The 16,100-nt window shown below is 39.5% G+C and overlaps 1 protein-coding gene across 5 annotated transcripts in view; it reads right to left on the minus strand.

The window, feature by feature from the left end:
- Positions 1 to 411: 411 nt before the first annotated feature.
- The window catches only part of nalcn (sodium leak channel, non-selective), a 65,551-nt gene continuing 49,862 nt past the window's right edge, over positions 412 to 16,100 (minus strand). For 4 of the 5 annotated variants that reach the window (XM_040005487.1, XM_040005485.1, XM_040005486.1 and 1 more), the window contains 26 exons: positions 14,878 to 14,979; positions 14,713 to 14,782; positions 14,435 to 14,526; positions 14,160 to 14,282; positions 13,948 to 14,004; positions 13,311 to 13,431; positions 13,101 to 13,232; positions 12,396 to 12,563; positions 11,179 to 11,283; positions 10,651 to 10,757; positions 10,450 to 10,570; positions 10,252 to 10,350; positions 9,859 to 9,952; positions 7,458 to 7,564; positions 7,221 to 7,298; positions 7,015 to 7,134; positions 6,853 to 6,921; positions 6,601 to 6,749; positions 6,316 to 6,409; positions 5,841 to 5,973; positions 4,082 to 4,197; positions 3,498 to 3,655; positions 2,286 to 2,436; positions 2,022 to 2,171; positions 1,768 to 1,885; positions 412 to 1,478 (listed from right to left, as the gene is read on the minus strand). In XM_040005487.1, the coding sequence (XP_039861421.1) occupies positions 1,336 to 1,478; positions 1,768 to 1,885; positions 2,022 to 2,171; positions 2,286 to 2,436; positions 3,498 to 3,655; positions 4,082 to 4,197; positions 5,841 to 5,973; positions 6,316 to 6,409; positions 6,601 to 6,749; positions 6,853 to 6,921; positions 7,015 to 7,134; positions 7,221 to 7,298; positions 7,458 to 7,564; positions 9,859 to 9,952; positions 10,252 to 10,350; positions 10,450 to 10,570; positions 10,651 to 10,757; positions 11,179 to 11,283; positions 12,396 to 12,563; positions 13,101 to 13,232; positions 13,311 to 13,431; positions 13,948 to 14,004; positions 14,160 to 14,282; positions 14,435 to 14,526; positions 14,713 to 14,782; positions 14,878 to 14,979 (2,977 nt within the window). In that variant the 3' untranslated portion in view covers positions 412 to 1,335. The remainder of the gene's footprint in view (positions 1,479 to 1,767; positions 1,886 to 2,021; positions 2,172 to 2,285; positions 2,437 to 3,497; positions 3,656 to 4,081; positions 4,198 to 5,840; positions 5,974 to 6,315; positions 6,410 to 6,600; positions 6,750 to 6,852; positions 6,922 to 7,014; positions 7,135 to 7,220; positions 7,299 to 7,457; positions 7,565 to 9,858; positions 9,953 to 10,251; positions 10,351 to 10,449; positions 10,571 to 10,650; positions 10,758 to 11,178; positions 11,284 to 12,395; positions 12,564 to 13,100; positions 13,233 to 13,310; positions 13,432 to 13,947; positions 14,005 to 14,159; positions 14,283 to 14,434; positions 14,527 to 14,712; positions 14,783 to 14,877; positions 14,980 to 16,100) is intronic. The other variant, XM_040005488.1, reaches the window with a different exon arrangement.

A 16,100-nucleotide genomic window follows, 5' to 3' on the forward strand; every position in this document is an offset into this window, starting at 1 on the left:
CCTATTCTAAAATGGCAATGGCATTGAGTGCAAATGCCAGAAATGACAGCATTTTCTGGTTCTTGAATAAAACTGTTATATATTTTAGTCACTGGGCTCTGGAGGCTACCCCAGCTGACACCGGCAAGACGCAGAATACAGTCGTGACAGGTCGCCAGGTCATCAAAGGGCCAACGCATTCACACCCACGGCCAGTTCTCCAAATTAACTTAAAACACCTATATATTTAGACTGTGAGAGGACACCACCACCGTATAGCTCCTATCTATCCCTATCTATTTTCTGTCTGTGAACAGCATATTTAATCACAAGGGCCTTGATTTTTGTTAAAACACCATGCATTATAGACACCTAACTGCTTTAAAAAATGTAAAAATTTTTAGCTTTTATGCTTTTCAAATTTTATAGTGGAATATTACGTGGTTTATGCTGTGACTTACCCCATAATCGAACTTGCTAAGAACGGAGATAAATGACTGGTTATATTAAGAACTTAACTATAAATCTTTAAGTTGCCTTGTTCGAAGGTATCCTGTAAAAGTATGCAATTGAATGTAAAGGAAAGTAAAACAGTCTGCTCAGTCTTTTACCTCATAAATGCCCAACAAGTTTGGGCCTTTATTTAATAGAAGAATTGAATACTTGATAAAGCTAAGAATTTATAATAATTTACAAAATAGTTAACGTTTTAATGCCACACAAATACGGATAGATGTATTAATTACATTCACAGTCATCAATCTAAAAGTTTCATTTATGTAGCTTGTTCCACCAACAAGAACAAGAGGTCTGGTTTAAGTATAAAGTGACTATGAGGAAATCAACATTTATATGAGTAATACTGAAGACCACCAGAGACGTCATGGGAAAACACTGACTAAAACAGAAGAACAGAGACAAAGCATCAACATGAAAGGATGTCAGAAACTGGAGCTGCAACAGCACAATGGCCAGTGTCAAATATTGACACGAAACAGTAGAAAACACATACAGCAGCAGCTTCTTGGTTTGTATTACACGCCATGGCCTCGGTCATTGAATAATCTTTAACACCATATGTGCCTGCATAGAAAAAAGTCCTCATTATAATGAGTGGAAACTGTGGAAAAAACAGTCATTCCGATGCCAAACCTAAAGAAATTCTGTCTGCCGGATCGATGGCTCATCGACAGCCTCCGCACACGGCCTGCCAAGCTTTTCGATCAGAAAAAAAAGAGCTAAACATTTTTGTTTCCATTGGTCGGGTTACAGCAAGAGAAAATGAAACAACTGGAGTCAACCAGCAAGATTCCAAGCTCATCTATAAAACACCGCAGGATGCCGCGCAGCTCATCTCTAAATGTCAATGAGGTCGTCGCCGCTCTCGTCGCTCTCGACGGTCAGCTGACGGGTCCACCACTTCTTCACCTCTGACCCTGAAGAAGCCTCGTCGTTGACGGGGTTCATCTTGCAAACAATAGACTTGACACTCGTGCGACCTGAGAATGAAAGACATTCACACCCTGAGTCTTGTGATGTCTGCATGTAATTTATGATGTTATATTACCAATTCCACCACAAATGGACATTCACTGCGTGCCGCTGTACGCGAGAGTGTGTCAAGACGAGGTGATGTCTTTTTTAAAACATTGAAGCTCATAAACAGACTGCCTGGATTTTCCCACGGCAGAGAGAAACTTGAGGAAAAAACTTTTCACTTTTACAGAACGCCCTCTAAAGAAATGTTGCCTCTTACAGTACTTAGACAGCACACTACAGCAGACACACCTGCAGGCAGCCGCCACTGTCCCAGCTTCCTCTGTGGTCTCCCCAGGTCCGAGGAGTCCTGCCTGTACCCTCCTCTGTCTGACAACGTGGGGCTCCGAAGCTGCTGGAGGCCACTCATCTAAACAAAGAGGAGAGATCCTTTGTTTCACCAATGCAAGCGCACACCCGCAGATTATATTATGTGCTTGCTATAAATCACGCTGTGAGCATGTGTTGGCTGTGTATGGAGTGGTGGTATAGATGCGGGGCTTTACCTCAGGCTGTGAGGGGTTGTCTGGGTTGTTAGCATTGTGGTCTTCACTTGGCACTGTGGTCTCTATGCTGGGAGGGTTGAGGAACCGGTTCAGCTCCTGCTGCTGGCTCTCTCTCAGGCTGTGAATGATGCTACACGACTGCTGCTGCTTCTGTGAACGCACGCATACATTCGTGGTCAGTGTCGTGCATGTTTACAATACTGCGGATACTGCAGGGGAACAAAACACAAAGCATGGCTATGTGTTTTCTATTAAGACACTAACCGCCCGGATGCGTTTGAGGCATTTCTTGAGCCACATGCGTATGGTCTGCTTGGCAACCTCTTCCTCAATGGTGTACTCCAGCTGTTCCCTTGCCAACAGCTCCTCCAGCTGGAGAGACTTTCTTATGTCCACTGAGCGGTATGACAACATGCTGCACGATTACACACATACACAAACAACAAACCACACACACACACACACACACACACACACACACACACACACACACACACACATGCAAAAACATACAGAAAAGAGAGATATTTAGTTATAGGTTTGGTAGAATTAAAAGTGGTGAATGTGATGTCACCTGATTAAAAAATTCAGATATTTAAAAAATGACATCATTTGCGTCTCTCTACATTGCCAACTGTTTATACTGGAAACATGAGAAGCACTTAAAAGAGGTTTTTCTCCCCTGATTCGGGTTTAAACAATGTGACTCATTACTTTGATATGAATTTTAGGTTACTGTTTAACACTTCCATACTGACCATATTCTATGCCTTTAAAGCAGGGCCCAGAATTCCCTGATAAATGTCTACAACACATTTTGAACTACAGATTAATTTAGAATGTAATAAGAGCCTGTCTGACATTAAAAGATGTATGATCAATCCTTAATTAATGCTTCAGAGAGAAGGGAGAGCGTCCCATATAAGACCTAAGATCACTAACCTTTATAATAATCAATATTCATTAAATATTAACTAACACTTAAGGAACAAAACTTGTTTTTTGCAAACTAGTCAGTGGATTCAAAGCAGTGGCAAAAAAGCATATGTGTGGATTTGAACATGTTTATATATGACCTCCAAACTCCTCTTCTGATCTCTGCTTTAGTCTCAGTTTAATCTCAATAGGCTCAGAAGAAATGGACTCTAATTTCTTACATTGTGGGCACCAGTGTTTGCAGGTGCAAAGCACCAACAGACAGGTACATATCTGTAAAGTGCTTGTATTTATAAAGTGCTTTTCCAGTCTTACCACTCAAGCAGCTTCTAAACTGCAAGCAACACTTAAGATATAAAGTTTATGATATGCATCACACAGCAAAACATTAAACAAAAGCTTCTTGAATGTTTTCTAGACATTGTGACACAGGTACATTTACTAAAGAAAAAAACTATTTCTAAATTATCCCAGGCCACTAGCAATGGAAGGTACTTATTTCAGGGTTAATCTTCTGCATCTATGTGTGATCTCAGTCACCTGAGCACATCGTGAAAGGTCACATCTCCTCCGCTGTGAAGTCGCTCCATCTCATAGCACATGTGTTTAAACAGCAACTTGTCTTTGTCCAGGTCCACCTCCAGCCTGCCTCTGAGCAGACGAAGCAGAAACTTCACCCTGGATGTGGGGATTACACCCTGGAGAGAGATGGTCACACAGTTCACGGGGTAAATTAAGAAATTATGCAACGAACTTTAAAAGCCTGAAATCCTGGGATTTAGGTGTATTTCAAAAGCTGTAAAATATCAGCTGCATTTAGATTTTTTTACTCACAAAGTAACTAAGATTGTTACTAAAGTTCTTCAACAACCTAAATCATATTTTATGAAACTTTGATTTTCATAGCAAAGGAACTATGAAGGTCCCAAACAGAAAGTGACCTGATATCTCAGCGACTGGGGACGACATTCTAAGCAAACATATTTGGCCACTAGTGTGTTCCAATAAGCTGGGAAAAAAGTATTTTGCTTCATAACAGTCAATGTGCCACCAACTATGGTTTTATCATGGCCAGAGATGTTGCCATGGTAACTGTGCCCACTCTCCTCTTGCTAATTTCTCACCTCCCGTTTGTCATCCACCATGTTCCAGATGATCTGAAAGTGCCTCAGGTCATTATAGCTCAGCAGCTGGTCCTCCTCAGTGGAGTAGAACAGAGAGAAGTTCTCCACAATGATGGCTGCAGACACAAAAAGAGATATTAATACACACACACAGAAATATTCAATAATACCAGTTCCTCTATCTATGAGTTTTCATTGTGACATGTATTTCAGTAGGGGAATCTTCAAATTCTCATTCAACTTACTCATTTTTCAACTCTAACTACTTCCACATTCGTTGACCTAGAGCCACCATTCAAACTTTAAAACGTTATACTTTTTCTTCAGTTCCCAACTGGAACTGAAGGAAAACTGAAAATAGAAGTTTCATGCTATTTTTTATGCTAAGATTAATCTTAAAAACTTCTTTCAACTGCTGCTGTGTGCACAGTGTTTGCTCTGCAGCCTTCATTTTACCCTCAAAACGTGGCCATCGTTGTTCTCTTTCCAACAGTGTGTCTTTCAATGCTCAGAGAAGTAAACTTTTTGAACTGTGAAAATCCAAGTAGAGGGATAACCTTCTAACCGACCCATAAAAATACACTGTATTTTTAGTCAGGAGTTTGTCTCAACAGCAGGAAAGACCCCACTTGTTTTGCACATATTCAACTCTGTATATTTTATATATTTTATTATTATTATTATTATTTATTTTATTTTTTTTACTATTTAATTTGTAAAAATGTGTATACACACACACACACACACACACACACACACACATACACACATGTAGGAAAATATTTAGTATACACATCCAGAAATGCATACACTATTATATATTGTACATATATTTATTAGTTTCAGGTCGGCCATTCTTGTATTTTGCTCGTTTGTGTTGTTGTGTTTGCACATCTCTGTTGCTTGTGGGGCTCGCACACAAGAATTTCACTCGCATGTGCTGTACCAATGTGCCTGCACATGTGATATGACAATAAAAGTGATTTGATTTGATTTGATTTGATTTGACTTGTTAAATCGCTCCTGTCATTCAGATGTTTTCTGACTCTAACTTTTCTTTTGTCATTAGTCAGCTTTTTCTAATTTACATTTTAACCTCCTAGGACCTGGCGTCCACATATGTGGACATCACATTTTGGGTTATTTAGACCAAAATACTCAATTTTGCTCAACATGGGCCTGATTTCTACTTACGAGGACATTATACTGCTACTGTTCTATCAAAATTTTAAACAAATATCCTCATATGTGGCTCTTATTTTTCTTTAAAAAAAAAAAGGTTAAAAAAAAAATCTGGTAATTCTTTGTTTTTACATTAATTGGGCCTCAACATGCCCAAATATCAAGGAGAAATTAAAAATGCATGTCGTGGAAGAGTTCGGGTCTTAGGAGGTTAAACATGTTCACCTACTTTTCAACTTCATCTGTGTGAACGTCGGCTTTTAGCAGTTCTGAACTTTCTGAATTTTCTGTTCTGAAAATTTCTGTATTTTTAATCTCATTCAACATTTTTAACTTAAATTCAGCATTTATGTCATTTCAGCTTAAAACATTCAGCTATCAGCATTCGCACTGCAGTTTCTTCAGAAAATACATTTTCTAGTTTATATTGATATCATTATCCTTTTGCCTAAACTAAACTGTACTAACCCAAATCAAATCATAAAATATAACAAGTTACCTAGTTTTTGGACCCGACATTAAAGGTGAGTCAATAAGATGACATTACAAGGTTATAAATAACAAAACATTGACTGACCTACAAGAAGGTTGAGCATGATGTAGGCTATAATGACATAGAAAGAGCAGAAGTATATGAGTGCTCCAGCATAGTTGCCACAGTCCGTCTCCCAGTAGCGATGTTTATCTGGGGTGCAAAATGGTGGTTGCACCTGGGGAGGGGGAAAAAATTGCATCAACCAACAGATATTAAAACAAACATCAAATATTCTAAGAAACCATGTTAAACATGTTTTCTTATTTACTTATATGGCTAATATTAACAGTGTCCACTGGTCCTCTTTTTTGTTTTTTTAATAAAGTGGTTTAAGAAGAACTGCAACATTGAGATCAGCGGGGTATGGCCAAATAATAGAAATATAAAGAAGTAACCACAATATTATGCTGTGAGCACTAAAGACAACAATCAAATCCTCCTACTGCACTGAAATGGCCCCAGAAACCACTTCACATTTGTCTATGGGGAAGTGCACTGGACCCGCAGCCCATCTTACCATGCAGTCATGCATGATTTTATTCCAATCTTCTCCTGTGACAATACGGAAGAGAACAGTGATAGCCTTGCCTGCTGTGGAGAAGTTGGCATGCCTGCGATTGAAGGAGATAGACACACTGACACAACTGTGTAAAGAACTCCTTTACTGTACCCGCTGCTTACATCCTGTATTGTTTATTGAAAAAAATAGTAATAATAATAATAATAATAATAATGATAAGATACCTTTATTAGTCCCACGAGTGGGAAATTTCATAATAAAGATCGGAAAAGCAATGATTACCGGTTTATGTTCTCTCCGTATTTGACGGTTCCGAAGAGAACAACTCCAGCAAATGCATAGCAGAGAAGAAGGAGAAACATCCCCACGATGATGAAGAAGCTCTTGTACATGCTGACGACTACAGTGAGCAGCAGCATCTTTAGTGTCACCTTTAAGATCGTACACAAAGGTGAAAAAGCAGAATTTTATTCCTACACTAGAAAATCTATTTGGATAAAGTACTTTATCTTTTTTGTTGACTAATGTACTCACATGTTTCCCACATATTGTGAAGAACCTGAAGACAATCACACATGTGCCCATCATGTAGGTGTACGCATTCTGGAGTAGAAAATTGTACAGTAATTTTAGCTGTAGTGAAAAAAAATCAATAATACTGACTGAATTTGAATTTCTTTAACAGATTTTTCTAACCAGTAAGGAAAAGTGCAGAACAATCCAGATGACACCGAGCGATGTAACCAGGAGGTCATACCGATTTCGTCGACTCTGCCAGTAACCAGCGGGGGACATGGCTATCAGCTTCATTGTCACCTATAAAACAACAGCAGCAGTAAAGTAAATAAAGCCACTCAGGTACATTACAAATACCCCACCCATCCCCCCCAAAACAGGCTCACCTCCAGGACGAATATGAAGGTAAAAACTACAGACATAGTGGCAAGGGGAAATGTTACGCCGTCATCACCTACATTCCACTGAGGAAAAACACAAAAAGACCGACGTCAGTTCATACATATAAAATTGGGTTCACATCTGCGATAATTAAAAAGCCAGCTGAGAGTGTAAACTGAACAAAGACAATTAGAAGCACTCTCAGGTAATACGGCGTCATATACTGTTAAATGAGGTGTTACCTTGACTGAGAGGAGGACAGACTGTGCCAGTACCAGCACAGCAATGCCCCGTTTGAAGAAGGGATGCTGAGTAATGTCGTACATCTTGGCCCGGAAACCTCCGTTCTCTGTCAAGCACAAAAGAAGGCAAAAAAATTCAGTGAAACCTAAACAACGATTTTGGAGAATTGTGGCATTTTTGATCATCAGTGATCAGTTATAAATGTCTGAAAAGGCTCTTGTATTGAATAACCCGGGTGATTTAACTTTCAGTAGTAACCCCTACTGTCCAACAGATGGCACTCATAGACTGTTCGATTATTATTACCTGGCCAATGAGACTTTAGTGCAGCATATTTATTCAAGTAGATAAAGGGAAAAACATGCCAACATGCTTAAGTTTTTGTGAATTTGGCAAGTTTTTTAGACAGGCTGTCTCAAACGTCAGCTTCTGCACTTCTATGAACCAAAATGTTGATCCTCTTAAGCATATTTATAAAACCTTTCTAATCTTATCAAATCTAAGTTATCTAAGGCAGAATACATTCATAGTCTGAATGCAGTGTCTTTGCGACTTTTATTCTATGAGCCTTTCAGATCACTTTGGCCAACTCCTCTTTGCAGAATTGTTTAATTCAGACACACTGGAGGGTTTTTGAGCATGAACGGCCTGTTAAAGGTCATGCCAAACATCTCAATCAGACGATCTTTGATTGGGTCACTCCAAAAACTTCATTTTGTTTTGTCTTTTTTTGAGTCATTAAGAGATCGTCCTCCTGCATTACCCAATGTGTGCTTGAACTTCAGGGTATGAACTGATGGCCGGACATTCTCCTACAGGATCTTCTGTTAGAGAGCAAAATTCATGATTTCATCAATGACAGCATCATGAGGCAGCAAGGAAGCCCCACCAGCATGTTTCACTGACTGTTCTTTGAAATGCTGTTCATTTTACACCAGACGTAACGGGACTACAACCTTCCAAAAAGTCCCACTTTTTTCTCGTCAGTCGACAGAATATTCGAGTTGGATTGTTCCACTGAGGCCATTCTTGCCCACTCTCTTTCTTATTGATGAAACATGCACTGTGACCTTAACTGAAGCAGGTAAGGCCTGCAGTTCTTCAGATGTTGTTCTGGGTTATTTTGCGACCTCCTGGATGAGTCGTTGATGGGCTCTTGGAGTAATTTGATAGGTTAATCCTGGGAACGCTCACCACTGTTCCAAGTTTCCTCCATTTGTGGATAATGGCTCTCATCGTGGTTCACTGAAGTCCCAAAGCCTTAGAAATGGCTTTGTAACTCTTTCCAGACCGATAAACGTCAATGCCTTTGTTTCTCAGCTGTTTCTTTAGTGGCATGACGTGTTGTGTTGTGTTTGTGAGACACTTTTAACTTACTTAAGCATCATATTTCAAAAATATAAATGTTCCTAAATATTATATAGTGGTTTCTCTTGCCCACTTTCAAGGATCATTTAATATCAAATGAAAAAACAAGGAAAATCAAACAATGAAATTTGCAGGTTGTGAGTCTATATACTATATGACTGCTGGCCACAAAGAGTGTTTGTAAGTACTTTGGATGTGACTGTGTGAGCACAGACCAGCTCAGTGTTTTAATGAACCACGGGTAGTGAGTGAGTGAGTGGTGCCTGCACTGAAGACCTTTGGATGAGGATCAAAGTCAGGTTGATGGTGCTGGAATAAGCGGCGGTGATGACTAAAACTTAAGCGATTGATTTTCTGTTAGCTCTCAGCCTCAACTGTACTAACAGGCAATTTCCCACACTGCCTCTGAGGCACTTCTACTGTTCTCATGACTCTAATCACTAAAAGGAGAGAAGCCGCATGATTTTACTTTGTAATAAAGCTGGCAGTTTTCTTCAACTCAGGTAGGAAAATCAGATAAAGTCTGAACAAATATTTCCGCTTGCAGGCAGCAAAAGAAAGCAATGACATGTAATTCCGTGACTGAGAGTTCCAGTGCTGTTGCGGGTCACATATGAATAACACTGTCATACTGAGCCACTTAATGCCATCTTATATGTGCGATGTGCTAGTTAGTTAGTTTTTTTTTTCAACTGTAATGTTTGACTATTTTAACCTTTTTTTAACTGCTGTAATAAAAGAGTTTACCAAAACTGTGATTAGGGGAGACATTGCATAAAAGTTATAAATTGATTTGCCTGTCATTGAGTGAAAAAACTATTTGATCCCCAAAACGTGACTTGTTATGGCAGAGTAGTAAGCCGTTACTTGTAGTTGGTTACCAGGTTTTGCACACAGTCACTGGGGGATGTTGCAAAAAAAGTATATTTAAAAAAATGTTCCTATTTCTTGGTTCTCTTATTGCTGCCTGCAGCTGTGTTTTGCAAACCATTGGTGAAATGTATTATGTTATTTTATTATGTGCACTCAAACCTGGGCGAGGGGGTAGGTGTAGAGGTTGGGCTATTTTCAATCGACTCTTTAGATCCTCCCATCTTCTCTGGTCCACTGTTAGCAGAGCAGTACCCTGTTGAGATGAGACACAATCTTAACTCCTCGTGGTTGCAAGCCTAGAGGCCTAGACGGAGTACCACATAACTGCACCATCACCAGGTTTAATTTGTGTTGCACTATTCTATCTGATGCCAAACAACAGGGAAACACGCCTCACAAAAATCTAAAACAAGATGCATTTTAATTGGCCAGTTTTGTTTAACTAGTGGTCAGAGTGACACCATAATGCCCCACATACCACACAGTATGGTGGTAGGCAATAAAAGGCAAGAAGGTGTATCTACTACAATGTATACGCAGTACGGCTCTTACCTTGTTCTCATTGAAGTTTGCAATGACAACACCCACAAACAGAGTGAGTCCAATCATACATCCCAGAAACACAAAGACATGAATGTAGATGCCATGGATCTGCAGACACAAAGAGTTAGAAAATGTGTAGAGCAGCTGACGCACTGCAGGCATAAAATGAGAAAATTCATTGTTATATGAAAAGTTAAGGATCAGTACCGGTCCAACACGGTGAATAATGACATCTCGGACCTCCACCCACCCTTTTAGTGAGAGCACTTCAAACAGAGCCAGCATGGCATTTCCCACATTGTCAAAATTAAAATTTCGTGGATTGGCCCTAGAAGAGGTCATAATGTGTGCATTAATGACTGGCTGTGCAAAAACAAATGCACACACAAGCAGAAAAACAAGTCTTACCAGACCCGTGGTACCCAGAAACCTGGTTTCTTTTCTCCAGGCTTCAGTTTCAGGTTCAGATTTCTGGAAACACTGACGTTTATTCGGAATATCCCGTGACAATCCTCCTGTGACAGGCCACAAAGTTTAACAGCAAAACACAGAAAGGAACAATAATCAGAACATTTAATGAAATGGAAGAAAAGGGCTATTTTTGGATTCATGATTTATAAAATAATATACCCGAAGACTTTCACAATAATGAAGTCTAGTGCATTACAGTAGACTTAAATAAAAAGCACTTGCATTTAACTTAAATAAGAAATACTTTTCTAGATATAGTCAATTATCTTGGAACAACTGTTTATAAAATAAAAGGTTTTGTTCTAGCACAAGCTGAAAAAAGCGTGAGGACTGTTGTTAAGAAAATAGGATAAAAGGAAACACTGGTTTATTGATTTGACTGGGGAGGCCCCTTCTACTTATTCAGCCTGTAGTTCTCTGCAGGAAGTGTAGAACAGTGGGTCAGTGAGGAGTTTCTTGCTGTACCCGTTTAAGAACACTGGGGTCGTTGCACTTGGCAAGCTTTCCGGCGAACAGTTGAACTCCAAAGCTTGCGAACACCAGCATCAGCGTGAGGAGCAGAATGGAAACCTGCAGAAAAATCAATCAGGAATTTAAGACACAAGTTGAACATAATCCAAGTATGAGAGCAGTGGATGTAGAAACCTCCGTCAGGAAAATCAATCAGACAGAGTAAAAATCAATAACTACAGCACATTTCTTGTAACTATAACATTGTAACACAACTATAACTATATTCAGTTTCCAGAAAAGCTGGTACATGCTGTCCGTTTAGAAAAAACGGACAGCTCAGTTTGTAATAAAATTGGTTAATATACATAATGGGGTATAAGAAGAAGCCACTGTGAGCACTAATGCAAGTTAAGCCATCACTAAGTCACTGATCAGATGAATAAAAAAAAGAAAAGTGAAATTTGGGCATTAATTATTTAATACACTCTTTTAAAAAAAAAAGTACTAAACACTCCGCCTGCAGTCTCAGTTGGCAGATATGAAACAAAAAAGTACAATAGGGAATACCTCAAACTTTTGAGCAGCTAAAACAAGCATGAATGGGAAAATATTTTGCTTTCTAAATTTCAATTAATAGAATAGAATAAACCTTTATTATCCCATGGATGAGAAATTTCAGTTAAGTTGGTCAACTTAACTGAAATGACGTCAAAATCCTTCTTGATGTTGACGTCATCAAGTTCAAACTGTTTATTATTTACAGACTGGTACCAAAAAAATGTTTCTGTTCGACATGCTGTGCATTATGATCTTTAAAGCACTGTATTGTGTCTTTATTTCCTTTATTGCATTTACTGTATTTTATACAACTTCCCATTTGTTTTCTGAAATTCCTGAGCAGTGTCACTTTATTTTATAAGCAGTGTGGCGGTCAGGTTGAAGGTAAGGTATCAAGTTTAAGGTAAGAAAAGTTCATTTTCATTTAAACAAATATTTGAACCCTATTTAAATAGTTCTCCTGCAAAAATAGTAAGTCCTGTAAGAGAAGACTGAGTTATATTAATCGAAATTCACGAGAAGGTTTTTATTTTGTTTCCCTCATTAATAAAAAACAATAATCTGCCGCTACTGTAGATAAAATAATCTATTTGTCTTGTTATCTGGTATATTAAAAAAAAAAAGTCACACACTCTGCCACACACAGGTGGAAAATGCAAACAGGTGCTAACCAGAAAAATCTCCTTGAATCCTTTGAGAACCTCCCGCACCACCTTCCTCATCTGGGGTACCAGCTTGAAGATCCTGAGCGGACGCAGGCAGCGCAGCATCATCAGCAGCTGAGCCCCAGACTCAGGAGGAACGTCAGGAGGTAGCCAGCACAGAAAGATCAGACTCACCTACAGCGAACACAGCAAAGCAAGCATGAATAGCATCCTACTGATTTTACAGCAACGTGATTCATATTTTAGTTTCCAACAACAACACTGAAACTATCCATTCTCTTTTCATTTCTCTCAGTACTAAACATTGGACAAACCTGATCTACTGAACCCAAACCAAAGACTCTCCAACTCTGAAGCCTGAATAACATTCAGCATAAAATATTTCTTCTATTGACCACTTCTATTTCACATCAAAACTGCAGCTTTCAAAAAAATCATGATAGTAAGGCACTAAAACTGGATACAGTTTTTGATTCATATGGTTACTGCATAACACTAAGTAAGGCAACATTTGCAGCAACAACAAATCTGTGAGGTGGTTGTCAGATGTAAAATTTTCTGGAAAGTCATATGAATGTTAAAAGGTCCAAAATACTCCTATAATAGTTAATAGCAAACAAAAATGCATAATCTCTTTGCATTTGGTCTATGTAGCCTCACTCGACTAAATGGAAAAACACGATGAAGCAATATTTATATTAGATTTCTCACGAGATAGATAAAGATGTCCATGACGCCTCCAAAGTCTCTGATGACAGCTGTCGGGGTGAAGAACAGACCGTCGGCCATGATCTTCAGGTTGAGCTCAATGCTCATGAAGATCACAAATACATACTCCCCAATCTGAAACAGACGCCACTGGTTTAGTGCATTTATCCCTGCGCTTGACTGTTCATGAACCATCAGTCATCTTTTTAATACCTGAAGGGTGGGGGCGTGCATAACCCTGGTGAAGGGGGATTCGAACATCATGGAGATGCAAGAGCAGATGGTCACAACAATCATAACCCAGTCCAGATAGGTGACTAAGCCCAGAAGATCACTGCAGGGAAACGCACATCAGATTTCACGCAAAGAAAAAGTAGGTTTGGTATACAGTAAGTAGGCCAAGAGAGCAATTTGGTTTGCTAGCCAGAAAAACACTAATACAATATAAAAAAAGATAGGTACGGCAAGACAAAGAGAGAACAAGGATGAGTGGGGAAAGGTATCAGAAAGTGAGAGTGAATAAATCTTAGTGTGTGTGTGTCTGTGTGTACGTGTGAGCAGGCCGATCTGTTTTACAGCAAGATGTCCCCAGGCACCAACGGTATCTGATACAAAGGACTGCTCTGCTTCTCACTTCAGTAATCAGTTTCTCTGCTCGGCTGAATTACTATCAGGCTGCATAATGGGTGAAATATATTTCACAGCTCTTCACTTCACAATTTTCATTCCTTACCACAGTTTGGGGAAGCACAACAGACAAATAATAAGCCACAGAATTAATGAGTATTCCACTGTTGCACAATGAACAGATCGATGGAGAGTCAGGCAATCAATAATTCATCACACTTACTACAGCTGGTGGTATTTGGTGTTCTTCACTGCTCCAGTTATTGGATCAGTTTTTGATCTACATATGAAGTCATAGAAAAACAAAAAACACACACACAAAAAACATACAGACAGACAGAAAACACAAGGTTCAAAACATTTTCTTACTACAAAGATTCATATAAACATTGTATGTGTGTGTGTCTGTTAGTTTAGATTTAAGACCAGTCTTACGCATTGAAGCGAGCTCGAACAATCATCCTGCAGAAGTTCCTGAAACGGTGCTCACGCCCCACGATAAAAAGAGGCTTATCGAAGTAAGGATGGTTCTCCCTCAGCTCCTCCTCCTGAACCTTCCTGCTCAGCCACACAAGCAAAGACGTGGAGAAAATACCAGTGACTTCATATCAATCACGTCAGAGAATAAACCATTGTTTAGCCATACTTAACTGAGTTACTTTTTGGTGAAGAACTTGATTTAACGTAATTATAATATTGTGTGTGAAAACCTTTTCATTTCAGCTTGTTCTTTCTTTTCTTGGATCATCTTGATCTCGCTATCCTCTCTCTGGGCATTACGATAACGCACTGTGCTGGAATGCTGGGGAAAGAAAAAAATAGACAACATATATGAGACTTTTTTTAATTACAGAAATTCCCTGTCATCTTCTTACACTTCTTTCATATACTGAGATATATTTTTAAGGACCATAGAATCAGAAGCGCTTTATCTGGCAACAAACAAGCCTAGTGCAAAGTATGTGCTGGGATGTGACTTTGTACTGACATCCTGAGTGAGAGTCTCCAGCGATTTCCCTCGGCTGATCCTCTGACTAGTAGAACCATGTCGCAGAGATCTGCAGACGCAAAAAGCAGACCATAAGATACAAGGTCTCGACAGTAAAGCACAAGTGTCCAAGTTTCTGTCTGTGCATCAAAGTGTACGTCAGACCTGCGCTCTTGCCGCACGTGATGCTGGACACTGAGTATGGAGCGTTCTTTGGCAGGCTGGCCTTCAAAAGATCCACTTTGTATCCGCTGTGTTGTGCAAGCGCTTGGAAACACAGACACAATACAGTTTGCAATACCAATAAAACTATATACTGCCTTGCTACCTCTTGTTATCAAGTACCAATTTTTTATAAAGACATGTAGATGCTCTAAACATGGTCCTTCACCAGAGTCACTAGTTCATGATTCCAGACGGTGCTGTTTATCCAGTGAATGAGGGTACAGTTAACTGAAGCTAATCAGCTTGCAGTGAAGAGGAAGAAACTCAAAGGACAGGAAAATGGCAGCTATTTCTGACAGTGGGGGGCATAATATTAGAGAAGTAACTGAATTGGCACATTAATAAAAATTTCATATTAAATAATGCTCAGTACAGACACACACTGACACCACAGTGCTGCCAATAAATACACTTTTGCCTTTTTAAGAGTATTTTCCCCTTCTTTAGTTAATCATTCATAACTGCCTTGCAAGCACCTAAGAATCGCTGTGTTGTTGTAGCATATCGTGATATCAAAATATCATAAGTTGCACTAGAATTCCCACCCCTAGTGTGACAAGATAGTTAGCTCTTGTCCATCTTTTAGTGTAACAAGTCATCTCTGGCTTTTGTCAGTCTGGAACCATAAGAGGACTGTAGTAACCCAGTCTACCATTGTGAAACTGGTTTGAATCATTCCATTAGTCAGTGTTTGTGTGTGTGTGAGTGAGAGAGAGACTCTGATCATTACTGTCTGTTCTGACTAACAGCAGAGCCATGTACCAGAACAGAGCTAATGACATTGTGGCACCAGCAACGTGTGTACTTTAATCATTTATGGAGACTCTGAGCGATTGCTTGTTTACTGGCAATAAGCACGCATGAATTCCTGCGTATGCTGGACTGCGCGTGTGTTTGACTATGCTGGTATGTGAGCCTAATTGTGTGCTTGTGTGGAGGATGGCTGGCCAGACAGATCGTGTTATGACTACTGATAAGCTGTCTATCTTTCAGACTGACAGAATATTGGAATGGAAGGGGAGGGGGGACGGATTGGACACGGTGCCGGCAAGCTAATCTGCACTTAGTGCCAGCTCTGCCATGCTGAACAGCAAATTATCCATTTACTTCATCGCAACAGTAAATGAGTCTGAAGTGGGCCTGTGTGTGCGTCTGAGTGTGTG

Source organism: Simochromis diagramma, unplaced genomic scaffold (genome assembly GCF_900408965.1).
Source record: "Simochromis diagramma unplaced genomic scaffold, fSimDia1.1 OVJJ01000501.1, whole genome shotgun sequence".
NCBI classification, from domain to species: domain Eukaryota; kingdom Metazoa; phylum Chordata; class Actinopteri; order Cichliformes; family Cichlidae; genus Simochromis; species Simochromis diagramma.